Source organism: Syngnathus leptorhynchus, chromosome 3 (genome assembly GCF_054491065.1).
Source record: "Syngnathus leptorhynchus isolate UIUO chromosome 3, UIUO_Slep, whole genome shotgun sequence".
Taxonomy (NCBI): domain Eukaryota; kingdom Metazoa; phylum Chordata; class Actinopteri; order Syngnathiformes; family Syngnathidae; genus Syngnathus; species Syngnathus leptorhynchus.
Genome location: NC_141197.1, coordinates 19,051,393 through 19,066,631, shown reverse-complemented (window position 1 = coordinate 19,066,631; position 15,239 = coordinate 19,051,393). Strand labels below are relative to the sequence as shown.

The 15,239-nt window shown below is 43.5% G+C and overlaps 3 protein-coding genes across 5 annotated transcripts; 1 reads left to right on the top strand and 2 right to left on the bottom strand.

Annotated features, from left to right (window-relative positions):
- The first annotated feature begins 1,188 nt into the window (after positions 1-1,188).
- Positions 1,189-6,127, top strand: zdhhc13 (zDHHC palmitoyltransferase 13). 3 transcript variants are annotated; one of them, XM_085908574.1, is made up of 17 exons: positions 1,189-1,306; positions 2,049-2,272; positions 2,642-2,764; positions 2,838-2,915; positions 3,026-3,170; positions 3,280-3,344; positions 3,561-3,723; positions 3,836-3,961; positions 4,027-4,160; positions 4,247-4,349; positions 4,487-4,609; positions 4,695-4,757; positions 4,836-4,929; positions 5,010-5,093; positions 5,210-5,367; positions 5,457-5,554; positions 5,624-6,127. In XM_085908574.1, the coding sequence occupies exons 1-17, from the start codon at positions 1,226-1,228 to the stop codon at positions 5,760-5,762; spliced, it is 2,001 nt and encodes a 666-aa protein (XP_085764700.1). In that variant the 5' UTR covers positions 1,189-1,225; the 3' UTR covers positions 5,763-6,127. The 3 variants fall into 3 exon arrangements, with proteins under 3 accessions (XP_085764700.1, XP_085764701.1, XP_085764702.1); XM_085908575.1 differs by lacking the exon at positions 1,189-1,306 and adding an exon at positions 1,355-1,740; XM_085908576.1 differs by lacking the exon at positions 1,189-1,306 and adding an exon at positions 1,779-1,889.
- A 160-nt stretch (positions 6,128-6,287) lies between these two features.
- Positions 6,288-9,386, bottom strand: csrp3 (cysteine and glycine-rich protein 3 (cardiac LIM protein)). Its single transcript, XM_085908472.1, has 6 exons — positions 9,333-9,386; positions 8,681-8,792; positions 7,860-8,031; positions 6,866-6,995; positions 6,545-6,638; positions 6,288-6,466 (listed from the first exon to the last, which is right to left on the bottom strand). Exons 2-6 carry the CDS (start codon positions 8,790-8,792, stop codon positions 6,393-6,395), a joined length of 582 nt encoding a protein of 193 aa, XP_085764598.1. The 5' UTR covers positions 9,333-9,386; the 3' UTR covers positions 6,288-6,392.
- Positions 9,387-9,961: 575 nt separating this feature from the next.
- e2f8 (E2F transcription factor 8) lies at positions 9,962-14,831 on the bottom strand. The gene is made up of 13 exons (XM_085908466.1): positions 14,575-14,831; positions 13,692-13,934; positions 13,458-13,611; positions 13,065-13,373; positions 12,832-12,993; positions 12,578-12,715; positions 12,293-12,508; positions 12,142-12,214; positions 11,528-12,032; positions 11,196-11,453; positions 10,990-11,122; positions 10,599-10,918; positions 9,962-10,520 (listed from the first exon to the last, which is right to left on the bottom strand). The coding sequence occupies exons 2-13, from the start codon at positions 13,860-13,862 to the stop codon at positions 10,347-10,349; spliced, it is 2,613 nt and encodes an 870-aa protein (XP_085764592.1). The 5' UTR covers positions 13,863-13,934; positions 14,575-14,831; the 3' UTR covers positions 9,962-10,346.
- Between the last annotated feature and the right edge of the window lie 408 nt (positions 14,832-15,239).

Genomic DNA, 15,239 nt, shown 5'->3' with positions numbered 1-15,239 from the left:
TTTCCAATGGCTGACAGCTGTGCAGCATCCAACACACACACTCACCTTTTTATGATAATTAACTTGTATCAGCTCTGGTCTTCTCACTTTCCAGTGTTTATATCTCAAGAGTCTGAGTTAAGTGTGCTGTGCATATTACTGGATCCCCCCCACCCCCTTTCCCCAATTCTCATTACGATCAAACAGTCAGCTGTCGGGTTCAGTTAGATAAGTTCCGTCTTGGAAAAAAAAAAATATTAGAGGATTTTATTAAATGTCATAACTCTGTGTTTACAATGATTGTAATCACTAAGTTGTGTATATATGTTTTTTCTGCTCATAGATTTTTTTTCAGTCTTGCCTCTTTGAAATCTTTGTTTTGACTGGTAATCCACTTTCCTTAGTAATTAATGCTTCAAAATTCCGTTATCTTTTATCAAGTAACATTTTTGATCATTTATTGTGAATGTCCACTGTGCAAGAAAGTTGTTTTGAAAACATATGTTGTTCACTAAATGCATAAATAGGCTAAATTGTAAGCGTGAATGAGGCATCGTGAATATGATCACACAACTGGGAGGTTCTCCTCTCCATTGTCCAATATCCTCCTTACATGTTTTTACTGGATGACCCTGCTTCCTCTATTTTCAAAAGGCTGCTTATCCGCGTGTGCTCGTGCGTGTGCGCGTGTGCATAATTATGATGAGAGAAATTTCATTTTAGGGGATATTGCTCTTATGGGACATCAGTATATGAAATGTGCAGGGGTGGCAAACCCTGCAAGAAAAGACGATTCGATACGCGTCTCGATAAAGCGATCGCTGCAAAATGCGCTGAGATCATTTGTCTCCATTTATTGAACTATGGCGCCATCAGCTGCTCTTCAAGTGGACGTGTAGGAACTTATTGAATCAAAGGCATGGTCAAACACTTTGCTTGACATTACCTGTTGTGTCGGCGTCTTTTTGCTCTGTTGTTATCCAATTATTAAATTAGTAAATTTCGAATTAGTCTTTTTCTTTCGTCACCATTTATAAATTGATACACAACGCAGTCAAACAACAGCGGTAAAAATGCACAAAAATATTAATTATGGCTGTGATATAATAATCACCAAGACAAATGTAGGACACTTTTTTTTTAAATTATTATTGAGTTAGATTCTCATTTATTTAACAATTATATTTGTCACGGTCCGTATTCAAAAATATTACCTTTATTCTGAAAGGCACGTAGCGGAAGTGAAATGTTGACTCCGGCCTTTCCGTTAGCAGCAACTTTCCCTGATTTCCTTCACAACAAAATGGACTGGAGCAAAGGTGGTCATGTAAGTCTGTTTTTTTTTTAATATAATAAATATCTCTTACATTTGGCTGGCTTTGCAAAGACACTCATTTAATTTATTTGTCAGCTTGCTAGCATTGTCGAACTCGTCTGTCGGCAAGTTGCTTGAAGGCGGAATAACCTGTCCTTCCCTCTACTCACTGTCAGAATGTTAGCTGCAGGTCGCTAGCCTCATGCTAGTAGCTTTACAGTAAACACAGTGCACGCTAGTCAGTTGACATTTCTTCCTTTGTGTGCACCATTGCTTGTGTTGGCAGCAAAAGGGCTTGGTTTGAAGTATTAGACGGGAACTGACAGTGCAGGCGTGCAATCAGTACAGTAGACGTCTTCCTCATGCTTATCGATCCGATCGTGTTTCCTTGATTCCTGCAAGTGTCTAAGCTTTATGATGATCTGATGACTTTCAGCTTCACAGGAGTAATACTATTTTTTTCAAAACACGCTTATTGTCATGTTAACATAATTGTCTATTATGTACCCTAAACAAACTATCGAGTCATAAAAAAAATTATGCAACAAATATTACAGGACTGTTGATAATGCAAATCCGATATAAAATATGAAAGGTAACCCCACTTTGCCCACCTTGAAGTTATGTGCTTTTGTTCAGGGCATCAAGTTCCAACACCTTGCCCAACGAGGGACAAAAGTGGTTTTGAAATAACGTCTTCCGTCTGTTATTGCATGACAGTTTGCCCATTCCTTTTCTGTTTGGATTGTTGCAGATGCACAGTCATGCACATGACAGCTGTCAGAATGGACACTCGGGTCATTCTCACAGTCACGGGCCCAGAGCGGCAGCGTTTGGAGCCATGGGGCTCCCGTTCGTGCCGGCTTTTCACGGACAGTTTGGCAACCACGCCGATGAAGCGTTGGACTTGAGTCTACAGTCGAAGAAACGGTCGCACCTGGATGACAGCAGCAGCTGGGATATAGTGAAGGCATCACAGTAAGACTTTTGGCATGCAGTCGATGAAGGCATCGTGAGCATTTTTTATTTTTTTAAATAGTCACCTCATGTGGGAATCAGGAAGTATGAGAAAAATTCTCTGCTGAGTCATACCTGTCTGCTTATCCAAATGGCCACTCCCTTTTCTCACTGACGTGAAAGCGATACATATTTGGAATATTTTACTGTCCGGTTTGTAAATGTGACTGTACATCGTAAATATTGAAGGAAATCTCAGAAGTAAAAAAAAAAAAAAATGCAAAAGTGTTAAGACCATATGTTGCTCAAGTGCCAATGTTGTGTGTTTACGTTCTGGAGCGCTCTCCTTTTTGGCACGTCGTTGATGTGTCCCTACGAACTTCCATGCAGGTTTGGCATCTTGGATCGCTGTAAGGAGCTAGTGGAGGCCGGATATGACGTCAGACAACTGGACAAGGAGAACGTGTCGCTGTTGCACTGGGCGGCCATCAACAATCGCTTGGAGCTAGTCAAGTACGAACATGTGCAAAGAATATTCAAATAAATGTGCTGTGTAAATTAAAACCATGTTTTTTTTTTCTTCTAGGTATTACATTTCTAAAGGAGCAATAGTTGACCAACTTGGAGGAGACCTGAACTCGACTCCTCTTCATTGGGCCATAAGGTGGCGATCGACGCCTTTTGAATCTCTTTTATAGATCGGTCGTAGTCACATGCTCATAGTAGCCTCTCAGTCCATCTGTCTTCAATAAGATTTTGTGTTTCTGTGGACAGACAGGGCCACCTGCCCATGGTCATTCAGCTGATAAGGTACGGAGCAGATCCTTCCATCGCAGACGGAGAAGGTTATCGCGCTCTTCACCTCGCCATCCTCTTCCAGCACATGGCCATAGCCGCTTATCTTATGGCTAAGGGGCAGGTTAGCACCAAAACACGTTTATATTATATTTTACTCTATTACGCTTTTTTTTTTTCGTCCTCTCTCTAATACCTTTGGACTTTTGTTTTTTTTATTATTTGCCTTCCAGGAAGTCGACAGCCCTGACTGCAACGGGCAGACACCGCTCATGCTAGCGGCCCAGAAGATCATCGGGTACGTTTCAATTAAAGACTTTTATATTCATTCAAATGATATCCAAAAAGTATAGTGACACAAAAAATCTCTTTAATCCTGAACTGAATCAACAGAAACATAAAAAAAAAATGGATAGATGATATCCGGGTGTCCAAATACTTTTGTCCACCACTTCGAGATGATTTTACTGTCCGTTATCGAGAAATTAGAAAGGAAATATTCTTTACATCGCAGGCCTGAGCCCACAAACTTTTTAATCAAAAACAACGCTTCAGTGAGCGCCGTGGACAAAGTGAACAGGAATACTCCGCTTCACTGCGCCGTGCTGGCGGGCAACGTCGACGCCGCCTGCGTGCTGCTGGAGGCTGGAGCCAGCTTGGATTTGGAAAACATCAACGTGAGCCTCGCTCAAAAACACCCCAGTGCCACAAATATGTTGAATCCTTCTTTCCAATGCCAGCAGTGTATGTTTCATGTTGGTTTTTTTTTTTTTTTCAAACCCCTCACAGGGACACTCACCTCTGGAGTTGGCCCACCAGGTGCACAGCCCCCTCCTCATCTTCATGCTCAACCAAGTCCAACAGGAGAGAAACCGCGCCAACTCGCGCTGTTTACGAATCGTCACCAAATACAAAGTAGGCAAACGTCACTACGTTCTACTTTCACAGACGTAACATCATTTTCCCCTCCTCCCTTCTAGATGTTTCTTCATTTTATGCTCTCCACCGCCATGTTTGGTTGTTTGGCTGCCATCTTGGATATGAATTCCGACTCCTGGTTGCTCAAAGGGATCCTGCTGGCATGCGTGATCGGTGCCGTCAGTTTGGTCTCGAGGTTCGGATCTATTTGCTCTTGTAAGATATTTTGCGGGATATGTACGTGAAAATATGACCACCAGCGGAATCTTTGTGCCTCAACAGGAATCTCCCCAGTGCCATGTTTCAGTCACTTGTACCAGCCACAACTCTCATGGCCTCCATCTTCTGGATGCTCGTCACTTGGTGCCTCTGGTTTCTACCAGATATCCTTCGCACGTGCCGTAGAATGTCGGACGGCTATGTTGTACGTCCAGAGTCAGTTTTGAATTTCAATGTATTTGAATTCAGAGCTATCTATCCCAGCCAGTAGGCTCTTGTTTCTTAACGTTTGCGCCCTCACATGGCCACAGCGCCACGGTGCAGGTGCTTTTCACGCTCACCGCCACCGCTCTGCTCTACTACTACCTGCGTGCCTGCAAGACTGACCCCGGATTTGTAAGGGCAACTGAGGAGGAGAAGAAAATGGTTTGTCTTGTTTTAATTTTATATTTTTTTGGGGGGGGGGGGGGATGACGAGGCTGTTGTCACTCATGTTTCTTTGCCTCGACAGAATGTCTTGGTGTTGGCTGAGGCCGGCTGTCTGGACCCGAGCATATTCTGCACTTCCTGCATGGTAAGATTTCCAGCAAAAGCGCTCGAGCTCGATCACCGAAGCCGCCGTGCGACCGTTAACGCTTCGAATCTCTCTCAGCTTAAGAAACCAGTTCGAGCCAGCCACTGCCAGATATGTGACGCGTGTGTCGCCAAGCAGGACCATCACTCCGTGTGGACCAACTCTTGCATCGGTACAACGGCGTCACGGGGCAACGTTGCCGCCGAATGTGAATTCCGTTTGACTGAAAGCTTTTGCTTTTTTTTTTTGCAGGAGCTAGGAATCATCTTTACTTTGTCCTCTTTCTGATCTGCCTCTTGCTCATGGGCATCTGGATGTTCTACGGTTGCCTCGTGTGTGAGTCAATGCGCCGCTCAGTCGCTCCCAGACATGCTTCCGATTTACTACTTTCCTATTAGACAGAGCCACCTCAGGTTGTTTAAAACAAATCACAAATGAACATTTGTTTCCAGACTGGTCGAAACATTGCACGCCACAGCACGAGGGGCACGGTCCGCTGGCGGTGGTCTTGGCCGTTGTCAACTGCTCTCCGTGGTTGCTGTGCATCCTCTTCTTGGCCTTATACCACACCTGCTGGTCCAGCTTCATCCTACTCCTGCAGCTCTACCAGGCGAGGCGCTCGTCAACGTGCCGAAGTGTCGTCGCCCAAATCCATCCGTCTCAATGAACGGATGATTTATTTTTTATTTTTTTTCTCAGATCGCTTTCCTCGGACTGACCACCGCCGAGAGGATGAGTTTGAGTATACATGCGAGAAAACACAGACTATCCTTGTCCCTGTCCCAAAATCCATACAAGTGAGTTTTTATTTTGGCCCCATTCTGGTTTTGATTTGTGTCCAATGAATCGATACCGTTTCTCCGTAGTTTGGGTGTCTTGAGGAACCTGGCGTCCTTCTTCCAGCTGCGCTGCTGCGGCCTCTTCAAACCGGCCATCATCGACTGGACGCAGCAGTTCCCGCCAGGCCACGACCAGCGTTTGTTCAGACACACGGACATGGTTTAAATCTCAGGAGAGACCTTAAACCACCGCTTCGGACCAAAAAAAAAAAAAAAAAAGCACAGTGTCATTATTTATTTTTTTAATCCATCCAAAGGCTCATTAAGAAGGGAAATCACTCTAGTGGATTTTATTTTCTCTTTGTACTGGCCTGTTGCTGCCTTTTTGACCTGTGGAAGTCAAACACATCACTTGCAAATATATTGTAGAAATGTACAATTTTTATTGCCATTTTTAAGTTTCTCACGCTTGTTTTTTTTAAAAATGGAGAGTAAAGCTATTTCTACGTGCTAAGTGTGTTTTGTATGAATGGCATGAGTTTCATAATGAAAGACCACTATGTTATTTCAATAAAAGCAACTTGTTCTTAAGTCAGGTGTGGGCTCTGAGATTGTTTTTGTCTCTTTTCACACACTAAAAGAAATTGTCTACAAACGTCTAACGGGACTTTTTGACAGTTGGAATAAGTTCCAGCTCACCCACAACCCAAAGAGAAAAAAGCACGATAGAAAGTTTATGGATTTGGTACAAATATGGTTTATTACAAACATAAACCAGAAGAAAGTCAGCGTTTTTATTACTATTCTGATGTTAGTTTAAGGCTAGCTTATGTTCATCCTTCCCGACGTCCAGTGTTCACTCTCGTTCCTCCAACATGGCAGCATTGCCCAGTCCAAATCCTTTTGGCCCAAAATTTTTGGCATAGCAAACTGAGAAGAAAAATAAAGTAAAAGCACAATAAATTATATACTTTTTTTTTTCCCCTTGCTTGTTTTGAATCGTTGTACCTTTACAGTAGATCTCTCCGTCCTTGTCGGTCACTGTGGTCGACTCCAGACTTTTACCACACATAGCACAGCGGAAGCATGTTTTATGCCAAGGCTGCAGACATTGATAAATTATTCAGAAATATTAATGACATCTTAATTTTACACAAAAACTCAAACAGTAATATGTCATTTAATTTGGCCCAGTCAGAAGTCATGAAAATTAATATATATTATTTTATCAGCTTATTGAGTGAAACCCAATAGCTGATAATATTAAGCGGACAAAGTCAGAGAACTATAAAAGTATCTTTTGAGGTGAAGATCTGCGCCGCTCTTTACCTTTCCTGCTCCCATCACCTTCTCTGCCGCGTAGACAGCTTTGGAGCAGCGAGGGCAGCGGTCAGAGCTACCAAACTTCTGGGAAAACTTGTTAGAAGTGGAGTTTGTGGATCTTTGTCGTGGTTTAGAGCTAGGAAAGAGGAAATAATGGCACTTGTAAAATTTGGACCCATTAATGCACTGGTCCCCAACCACCGGGCCGCGGACCGATACCGGTCCGTGGATCATTTGGTACCGGGCCGCACAGAAAAACAATATTTATATCTATACATTATATGTTATCGACGATCAATTAATTCAGGTCAAGACGCTCGTTCCGGTCACATGACATGTTTCCCCAGTCGAGCCCGCAAAGTTAGCAAAAATTAGTAACAATTTATTTTGAAAATATAAAAAATTGGGGGATTCTCTCGCAACTACATCCGTCGGCGCACCTGTGCCTCTTGACCCAGGTGATTTCAAGTCAATACGCTCGTCCCGGTCCTGTCCCAAAACAAAGCTACAGAGCAGGTGAGTTTTATTTATATGCGCTTTGTATTTGCTTTTGTGCCAGTCGTATCATTTTAGTTCCTCTTATTTATATATTCATTATGAATTTCTTTATTTCTATGAAGGCTGGTCCGTGAAAATATGCATTAATGGACCAATTGTCATCTTTTGTGAATGTGAGTCACGTGACTGATTGTGTCTAGGTATACAGTGATCCTCGCTATTTCCCGTTTCGTTCATCGCGGCTTCACACATCGCGGATTTTTTTTCCCAAAATTAAAAAAACATTTAAAAGTCAAAATAAAACTTATAAATTGAGGAAACATGTGTCTAACCTTTAGGACAATGTAGTATTGCTTCAAATGTTTGTTTACATTTCATTAAAAATCCCGTTTTCGCAGGATCGCGAATTAGCATCTTAGCCTGCCCAGTACTTTTTTTTTTTTGGGTGACTGTACTTCGCGGATTTCGTGATAAACGAGGGATTACTTCATTTTGATCATACTCATCAGGTTGCTGGTTGGCGTGTTGTCCAACCGGATCTGAGCTGAGAGCTCCAGCCCCTTGGCCGTATCCGTAGCCTTTTGGCCCGTATTTCTTGCCGTAGCAAGATTTGCAGTAGATCTCAGACTCATGCGCGGCTACGGTGGTGCTGTCCAGTCCTTTCCTGCAGCTCACTGTGCAGAACAAACAGAAAGGCTGTCAGGTTGTGTGGTCTGCTTTTCTGGTTTCGACCCGATCCCAAGTAAATACAGGGCCAGTATCGCCGATACCAAACTGTGTAATGATGTGACCTGTTTGATAAAACTGAAACTACTGTTTCAATCTGATATTAATATAATATTGGGATCTTTTTGCCTACCAATGTCTGGACATTATTGCAGTAAGATGACAAATTCAAATTTGGGAAGAAATGATGATTATGCAGCCTATTATTAAACCATTGTGATCGGGTCTGGCCACGTTGTCAAACTGGAGTGACGGTGAAACAAAACCAGCAGCTAGCAAGTTTTATCAGTCAGCAGAGCCATTACACATAGTTAGATATTGCATTTCTATTCATAGCAAGAGATGAAAGTGCGAGGTGAAGCTTGGAGAAAAGACCACCAGTGCGCAGAGTCACGGGCTTATCTCGGAGGCCTTTCAGACATCCCAGTGGAACAAACTAGTCATCACGTAGTCTTTGGTTGCAACCGAATCTTGGGCAGATAAACAAATACGGTCAAGTATAGGAAGCCTGGACAGCTGCAGATGGTAATGTGACCTCCAAAACATGGCAGCATCATGACATTTGCTTTTTTGGGATGATGAGAGGAAAGTTCTTACTGCACATGAAGCAGGTTTTATGGAAGCTCCTCGCATTGCACTGGATCTCCTCTGCATGATAGACGGTCTTCTCGCAGGCCGCACATTTTGCACCGCCTCCCCAGTTTGGCATCTAAGTGGAAAGAAAATGTTTTGGATTGTTTTGGGGGGGGAGATTCATATCCAAGTGGTAAACTACACCGATGGAAACAATGGTGGAAAAAAATTTGTTGGCTTCACAACACTTGTCGAGATGAATTGAAATACTCATACTTCAGATGAAGTTATTTTAATTAATTGTAAAAAAAATTTAATGATCATTTTTTTGTACTTATTCAATTAGTATGTAACTGAATACTTAAGTAGTAAATGATTATGTATAAATAAATGCCATGGGAGGTTGACAGAAAACTAACACTGACTTTAAACGGTCAGAGAAAACCCGATCAATAAACTCTCATCCAGCTTTATTTCCTTGTTAACTTCAGTTCGAGCAGAATTGATTTTGAACAAAGGACTGTCTCTTAAAGGTCTTTCCCAGTTCTGGTATGTCCAATACCTCAAAGCTATGGTATGTGAGCTTTCATAAATAGAAGCTGTACAAAAGCCAAGATCACAAAAAAAAAACCCGATCACAATAAGTGATTGTTCTATCAAATAAGTCAGATCTTACCTTGATTTTCGTCCGTGCGCTTGTGTGGCGTTGCGCGTACGGGGCTGGCTTAAATAAGTCCCAACTCACTATCGGTGGTGACGCCTCAATGAAAGTATCCTCCTAAAATAACTTGTGACTGAGCCAAGCCCTCTGACCCTTCATCACAGGCCTTGACCGTCAGCCCCGCAAACATTTGTTACCGACTTCCAGAGCGACGCGGGTGCCCGGATTCTCAGCTGTATGCAGGTTTAGGGATTAACCTACACACAATAAACCAGGGCGGAATTGATGACCGTGTTTTGCCGCACGGCTATTTTAACACCAGATTGAGTTGAATGAATTTAGATGTATTCATACAAGTGGGAACCTGGATCTTCGGAGTGACTCATATTTGAATGCTAGAGAAATCATTTAGTGAGGGAGAGAACTGATTTTGGACCGGAGGTGAGGGTCATCCTCTTAAACAGTCAATCATATGGTACATTAAACAAAAGTACTATTCAAACCTTTTGACAATTTAGAATATTCAATTAACCAAATATGTGTGTTTTTTTTTTTTTTTGCAAATTGGGGAAATATCTGAAGAAACATTATTCAAGATAATTTGAGCGAATGTCAGACACAAACAAGCGACATGATCTCAGACAATGTTTTTTTATGTTTGACATATTTTTATGTAGCAGGATATCTGAAATTAGTTTTGTATAAATTAAGCAAGTATAATCAAATTGTCAGATTAACCTTATACAGAATTCAACAAAAGTATTTTTACGTACTCATTTCCATTGTGAAAGGGTAATCGTACACGTACATACTATGTGCAAAGATTTCTCTCTTTTTTTAACATTGGCGACTAAGAATCAATCAGGTCGGTTTTTAAAACTTTCAGTCGAAAGAAAATAACCATCGGATTTAGGCGGGATCATTTGCACTCCCCAGAAGTCAAGACCATTGCAACATTCTAAACAAAGTAATGGAGGAAAATAATGCATAAAACCTTCACCCAAGCACAAAACAAACATTATACAGACATCAGAGTGTTTCTTCAGTGTTGACGTCCAGTTTTCTTTGAGGGATGTAAGCAGTTTTAGGGGCCGCTTGTCCACTGGGGGAGACCACTGCAGATGCCAAAGGGGAGAGGGGAACCGGTGTGTGGAAGAAGCTGGGCTGGGGGAGTCCTGTCCCTTTGGGGGTCGTCATTAAAGGCTACAGGCAAGGACAAAAATGCACAATGTTCATGTTAGGTTGACTTTCAATTGGGTCTCAATCGGTAGCTGTGTGTACCTGTTGAATGCTGATTAGAGCCACCGGGTGCGGAGATTGCTGGACCGTCACGGGCTTGATGAAAACCATCCCTCGTTGCTGTAGAGTCAGAGGGCTGAGCACGGCGTTTGAGCGCTCGGGGGTTTGCGGTGAAGCGAAGGCGTTTCCTGGACTGGAGCCCGATATTAGACCCAGGTTCTGAAGGGTGAAGTTGAGGATGGCGGGACTGGGGCTGTGAAGACGTTGGATCTGCTGGTTTGGGTGCGGAGAGGTAGTTGTGGACGATCCGTGAAGACGGAAGTTGGTGGGAGTCACTTCCTGGACTGGGGGTGGTCTGGATCCTGTTTGAGGTATAATAAAGTGAGTTTTATACGGCAGTTTTACGGTCAATGAGCCAGAAATAGTTATTTACCCGCTGTAGGTGTTTGGTAGACATAAGCAGGAGTAGATGGCTTGTTGTTTTCTGCTGCCGAGCCCTGATTTTCCTTGCACGTGAATACGGGCTGCTGGGTGAGTGGGATCAGGTATCCAGCCGGCACTAAAGTCTGATATGGGCGGAGTCATCAATAATCTGTCATCCAATTGTTTTTGAAATGTTGTGTTTGTGGTCTCACTTACCTCAGTGTTAATTTGCACGGGTGTGGTTCTGACGGGCGTTAAACTCGCTTCGCAATCGGAAGTCACCGCCTTGTCATCCCTGTCCAGAAAGGTCTCCAAGCTCTGCTCCAGTGTTTGCGCAATCACGCCACTGCCGGGAGTGTTGATGAATTCTGGGTCCAGGTGGAGGGCGCGAGGGGAGGGTCGGTTGGACAGCTGACAGCTGCGAAGAATCTTCAGACGGGCTTGGGGGATGTGAAGTGGCTTTGGGGAGGTGTCCTGTAGTTGTGAATTTGTTTTTATTTGCACCCTATCCATTTTTTTTTTTTCACGTGCAAGTGTGTGTCCTTTACCTTGAGGATGGAGTCAGTCCGTCTGGTTTTGGAAGGGCTGCTCTCCGCAGCAGAGTCCGAACGCAACCGTTTGACCAACGAGGGGCTCTCGTCCGGTGCCTTCGAAGCGGATTGGATCTTAGCAGCGAACGGGGCGGTGGAGCCGCGCCCAGTCTTCTCCTCAAAGGTCATGGAGCGTACGGCGTAACTGGTCGGCTGCGGTCTGGCCAGATTGTTGGGCCGGAGAGACGACGGGTGCATATAAACAGCGTAGGGTCGCCCGCCCGACTGCGGGGGTAAAATGACGGGGATGAGGGGGGAGCACTGCGCCGGGATGTAGGCGACTCTGCCCGAAGGCCAGGAAGCCAGAGGGGTGCCGTGCGAGTTTGAGTTCCCGCGAGCCTTCTCGTTTGGAGTACAGCGAGATGCCTGAGGCGGATCCGCCGGGATGGAGACGCTCGGCTGAAGCCTCGCAAACGTCGTCGTTGTCTCGGCGGAAACTTCCTTTGGATGGTCGCCTCCGGTACTGCAGCAGAAGTCGGCGCAAATACAAAATGAATAATACATGACACCAGGGCGCAGTGGTAGGAGCTCTAATTTCAATCTCTACACTAAATGTATGCGAGGAAACTTACGCTGACTCCTGGTCAAGTTGAATCTTGCAAATAGCAGCAAGTTGGGCCATTTTGCTGGGAAAGTCACTGTCAGCTTTGGGCAAAAAAAAAAAAAGTTAATACTAAAATATAAACAGCATTGTTTTCTCCACACAGATTTTTTTTTCAGCACCTTTGGCAGGACTGCTGGGAGCCGAGCTGATCTTGCGCCGGTCATCTTGAATGCTCTTGGCCAGCTTCATGAGAGACGGGTGTCGAGTGAAGCTTTGTTTAGACCCGGGTGGTGATGAAAAGAGGTTTTTGGCACAGTTTTCTACAGAGGGGCGGGACCCCAGCACCTTTGCTTTATTGGGTGGACACGTGGAGGGGGTGCTTGTCACATCTAGAACTGTTGAACAAAATGCAAAATCATTTGAAAGTAGGTAACCTTGCGCTCATACAGGAGCTGCCTTCATACCCGTCACTTGTGGGAGCTCATTTGGGCCGACCCATTGGAATGCCGTTTTCTTCCCTCTCTCTTCCGTTACGTGGACCTTTTCGATGAGTTTCAGGCTCCGCAGCACATTAGCAATGTCATAAAGTCGGCGCACTTTAGCTAGAGACACAACATAAACAGATGCCGGCTACTGAAGACCAATTCACAATGTAGACTATCATCAACTGTCTTTATTTTGTTTTTTTCAACCTAAGGGACAGTGAAGTTACACTCACTCTTGAATTTGTTCTTGTCCTGATCTGCTTTGGGGTCCTCTCCAATCAGGATTTTGGCAGCCACATCCAGACTGATCACAGGAGGATTAGAAACCAGGAAGAGCATGACAAACTTCTGGCTCATCACTCTCAGAGATTTGTCCTTACGACTATTAACAGAAGCTGCGGACAAAGAGAAATAAATTATAGTCGTGTTGGATTTTTAAATCAAAATAATAGTAGTCCAACCTTACCTGCTTTGAACTCCACTCCAGGTAGCTCCACAAAATTGAGCTCTTTTTGCTCACCGTTCTCCAAGTGCATCGACTCTTGGTTCTCCTTCTCGTCGCCATCAAAGTCGAATTCTTTATCCAGGAAGCGTTGTCTGATCTGCTGCATCTGCTGACAGTACTTTTGTTCCCCGCCCACCTGCTTGAGAACGGCCAAGGTCTGGGCCAGATTGGTTTGACCGTGCCACGTGTAGCGGTTCTTTGCAGAACGGCTCACCATGTGCAGGCTTTCCAGCACGTTCATGATGTCATAAATGCGACGGCGCTCCACATCTGTGCCAGAAAAAAAACAAAAACATCAAAGATGTAACAGGCAACTTCAAACTATGCGTCTACCCGTACACACGATTGACATACGGAGTTCGGTGGCCACGTCATCGAGGTAGATTTCATTGTTGGCGGTCGGGTCGGGCCAATCCGGAAAGCAGTCCAGGAATTTATGGCAGAGCAAACCCAGACTCTTTTCTTTTCTACTTAACAATTTTTCAGACTCATCTCCATTTTCAACACCCTACAAAAGAATAATAACAAAATGTAAGTGCATGGATGTCTGTCACAAGTGTAAGATTTGTACATAATAATATTCTATACCTGTGAAGAATCCAGAGCTTCGTGCAATTCAGGGTGCGGACACAGTTCCTTCTCTCGGTTCCTAATCTCCGGACTTGCAGCACTGATGAGCATTTTCAGGTTGGAAGTTGGTGTCCATGGATCAACAGACCCTGATTGTCCTGCCTTTTTAGGTGTCGTGAGCGGGCCCATGATCAATTGTATTTCCCTCGTGGTTTTCAAGGATTTACCATAAGCAAAAAGGGCTATTAAGCCATCATCCAACTTGGAATAAAAGAGAAAAGCAAATTTTAAATTTTAATACCAGAATAACTGTTGCTATTGATGTAAACTCATTTGAACTTTCTTAGAATAGCATACTAATTTTATTCCTTGTCTGATTTCAGGCTAAAATATGTCGCAAAAATACTGTATATCATAATTTCACATTCAATGTCTCAAATCGACATATTCTTTCAAAAAATATGAATCAAAAAAACAGTTTGTGGTTGGCCCTTAGTGACGTTCAATCGGTCGAATCAAGGGGCAACTCCCGCCCTTTTAGTGCCGACTAGCCAATGAGAACGCGCCAAACAGGAAGTCACCCGATCGTCCCGCGCAGGTAAACACTTTTTGAAATCCTTGGCGCGGAATAAACCTACAGCGGAAAAAGGCACAAACGTTCGCACTATTGCGCCAAATTTAGCCCGATGTAATCACTACAAAGTCAAGACTGCCTCGTTTCAAATATGACTTGTTGTAGAAGAAGGTTGTAACTTGAGCTGTCGTTTCCAAACGCGCGCTGACGTGTGGGTTTATTCCCCCGCGCCACGTAACAGCTATAACACATCATATTTCAGGAACAAGTAAAACACACTTAAAATAATTCTACAATCTCGAGGAAAAAAAAGAGGACAACACTTACCAAATTCTACAATAAAGCTATCATCATGGTAATCCAAGACTTGAGTCGCGTTAATTCTGAGGTAAATCCAAATGTTTCAAAGAGTATTTGTTTATTGAGGGGAAAATGTACGTCAAATATAATGGCTTGAAAAAACCCAATGGGTTTAAGATCCCAAATCCGCCGAACAAGTTGGGCAAGTCCCTCAGTGGACTAAAGTTGAATCTGAAAGTTTAGCGCTGCCGGTTCGCGCATGCGCACTGACGAGCCGTGACACTTCCTCTGCGTGGGTCACGAGACCAATACTGGACAATAGCCAACGATACCATACATACGCTGTAAAATCGGGGTTTTAACTTTTCATCTTTTTTTTTTCAAACAGAAATATTGAACCACAAGATTATATTTAAATTGACATGACACAGAAAATCATCATCAGTATTTTCAGTCTAATAAATAAAAGGAAGCCTGAGATTAACCCCTCACTTTATTGACAAATATGGGAAAATAACCAAGTCAAAGACCTGTAAACGATTGGTAGATCTCTTTTTCTAAATTAATTGGTTAAGAATGAAATTCAGCAAAATAAAGCAGTCTGTACTCAATGGAACTAAATGGTACTCATTTAAATATACTTTTCTTTGTGAAGGAGGGCGCACACCACTTTTACAATTTTAATGAGTTTT

What these genes read in the sequence shown, in the direction of transcription:
- e2f8 (XM_085908466.1), bottom strand. Translation starts at nt 13,862, where the DNA reads ATGGGCCCGCTCACGACACCTAAAAAGGCAGGACAATCAGGGTCTGTT. An exon ending in GGACAAGAACAAATTCAAGA is followed by an intron (nt 12,716 to 12,831) that starts GTGAGTGTAACT and finishes TTGTGTCTCTAG; the next exon opens with CTAAAGTGCGCCGACTTTAT. An exon ending in CTCTAATCAGCATTCAACAG is followed by an intron (nt 10,521 to 10,598) that starts GTACACACAGCT and finishes CCTTGCCTGTAG; the next exon opens with CCTTTAATGACGACCCCCAA.
- csrp3 (XM_085908472.1), bottom strand. Translation starts at nt 8,792, where the DNA reads ATGCCAAACTGGGGAGGCGGTGCAAAATGTGCGGCCTGCGAGAAGACC. An exon ending in TAAAACCTGCTTCATGTGCA is followed by an intron (nt 8,032 to 8,680) that starts GTAAGAACTTTC and finishes TGTTCTGCACAG; the next exon opens with TGAGCTGCAGGAAAGGACTG. An exon ending in CGGAGAGATCTACTGTAAAG is followed by an intron (nt 6,467 to 6,544) that starts GTACAACGATTC and finishes TTTTCTTCTCAG; the next exon opens with TTTGCTATGCCAAAAATTTT.
- zdhhc13 (XM_085908574.1), top strand. Translation starts at nt 1,226, where the DNA reads ATGTTGACTCCGGCCTTTCCGTTAGCAGCAACTTTCCCTGATTTCCTT. An exon ending in CTGAGGAGGAGAAGAAAATG is followed by an intron (nt 4,610 to 4,694) that starts GTTTGTCTTGTT and finishes TTGCCTCGACAG; the next exon opens with AATGTCTTGGTGTTGGCTGA. An exon ending in GTTCTACGGTTGCCTCGTGT is followed by an intron (nt 5,094 to 5,209) that starts GTGAGTCAATGC and finishes ATTTGTTTCCAG; the next exon opens with ACTGGTCGAAACATTGCACG.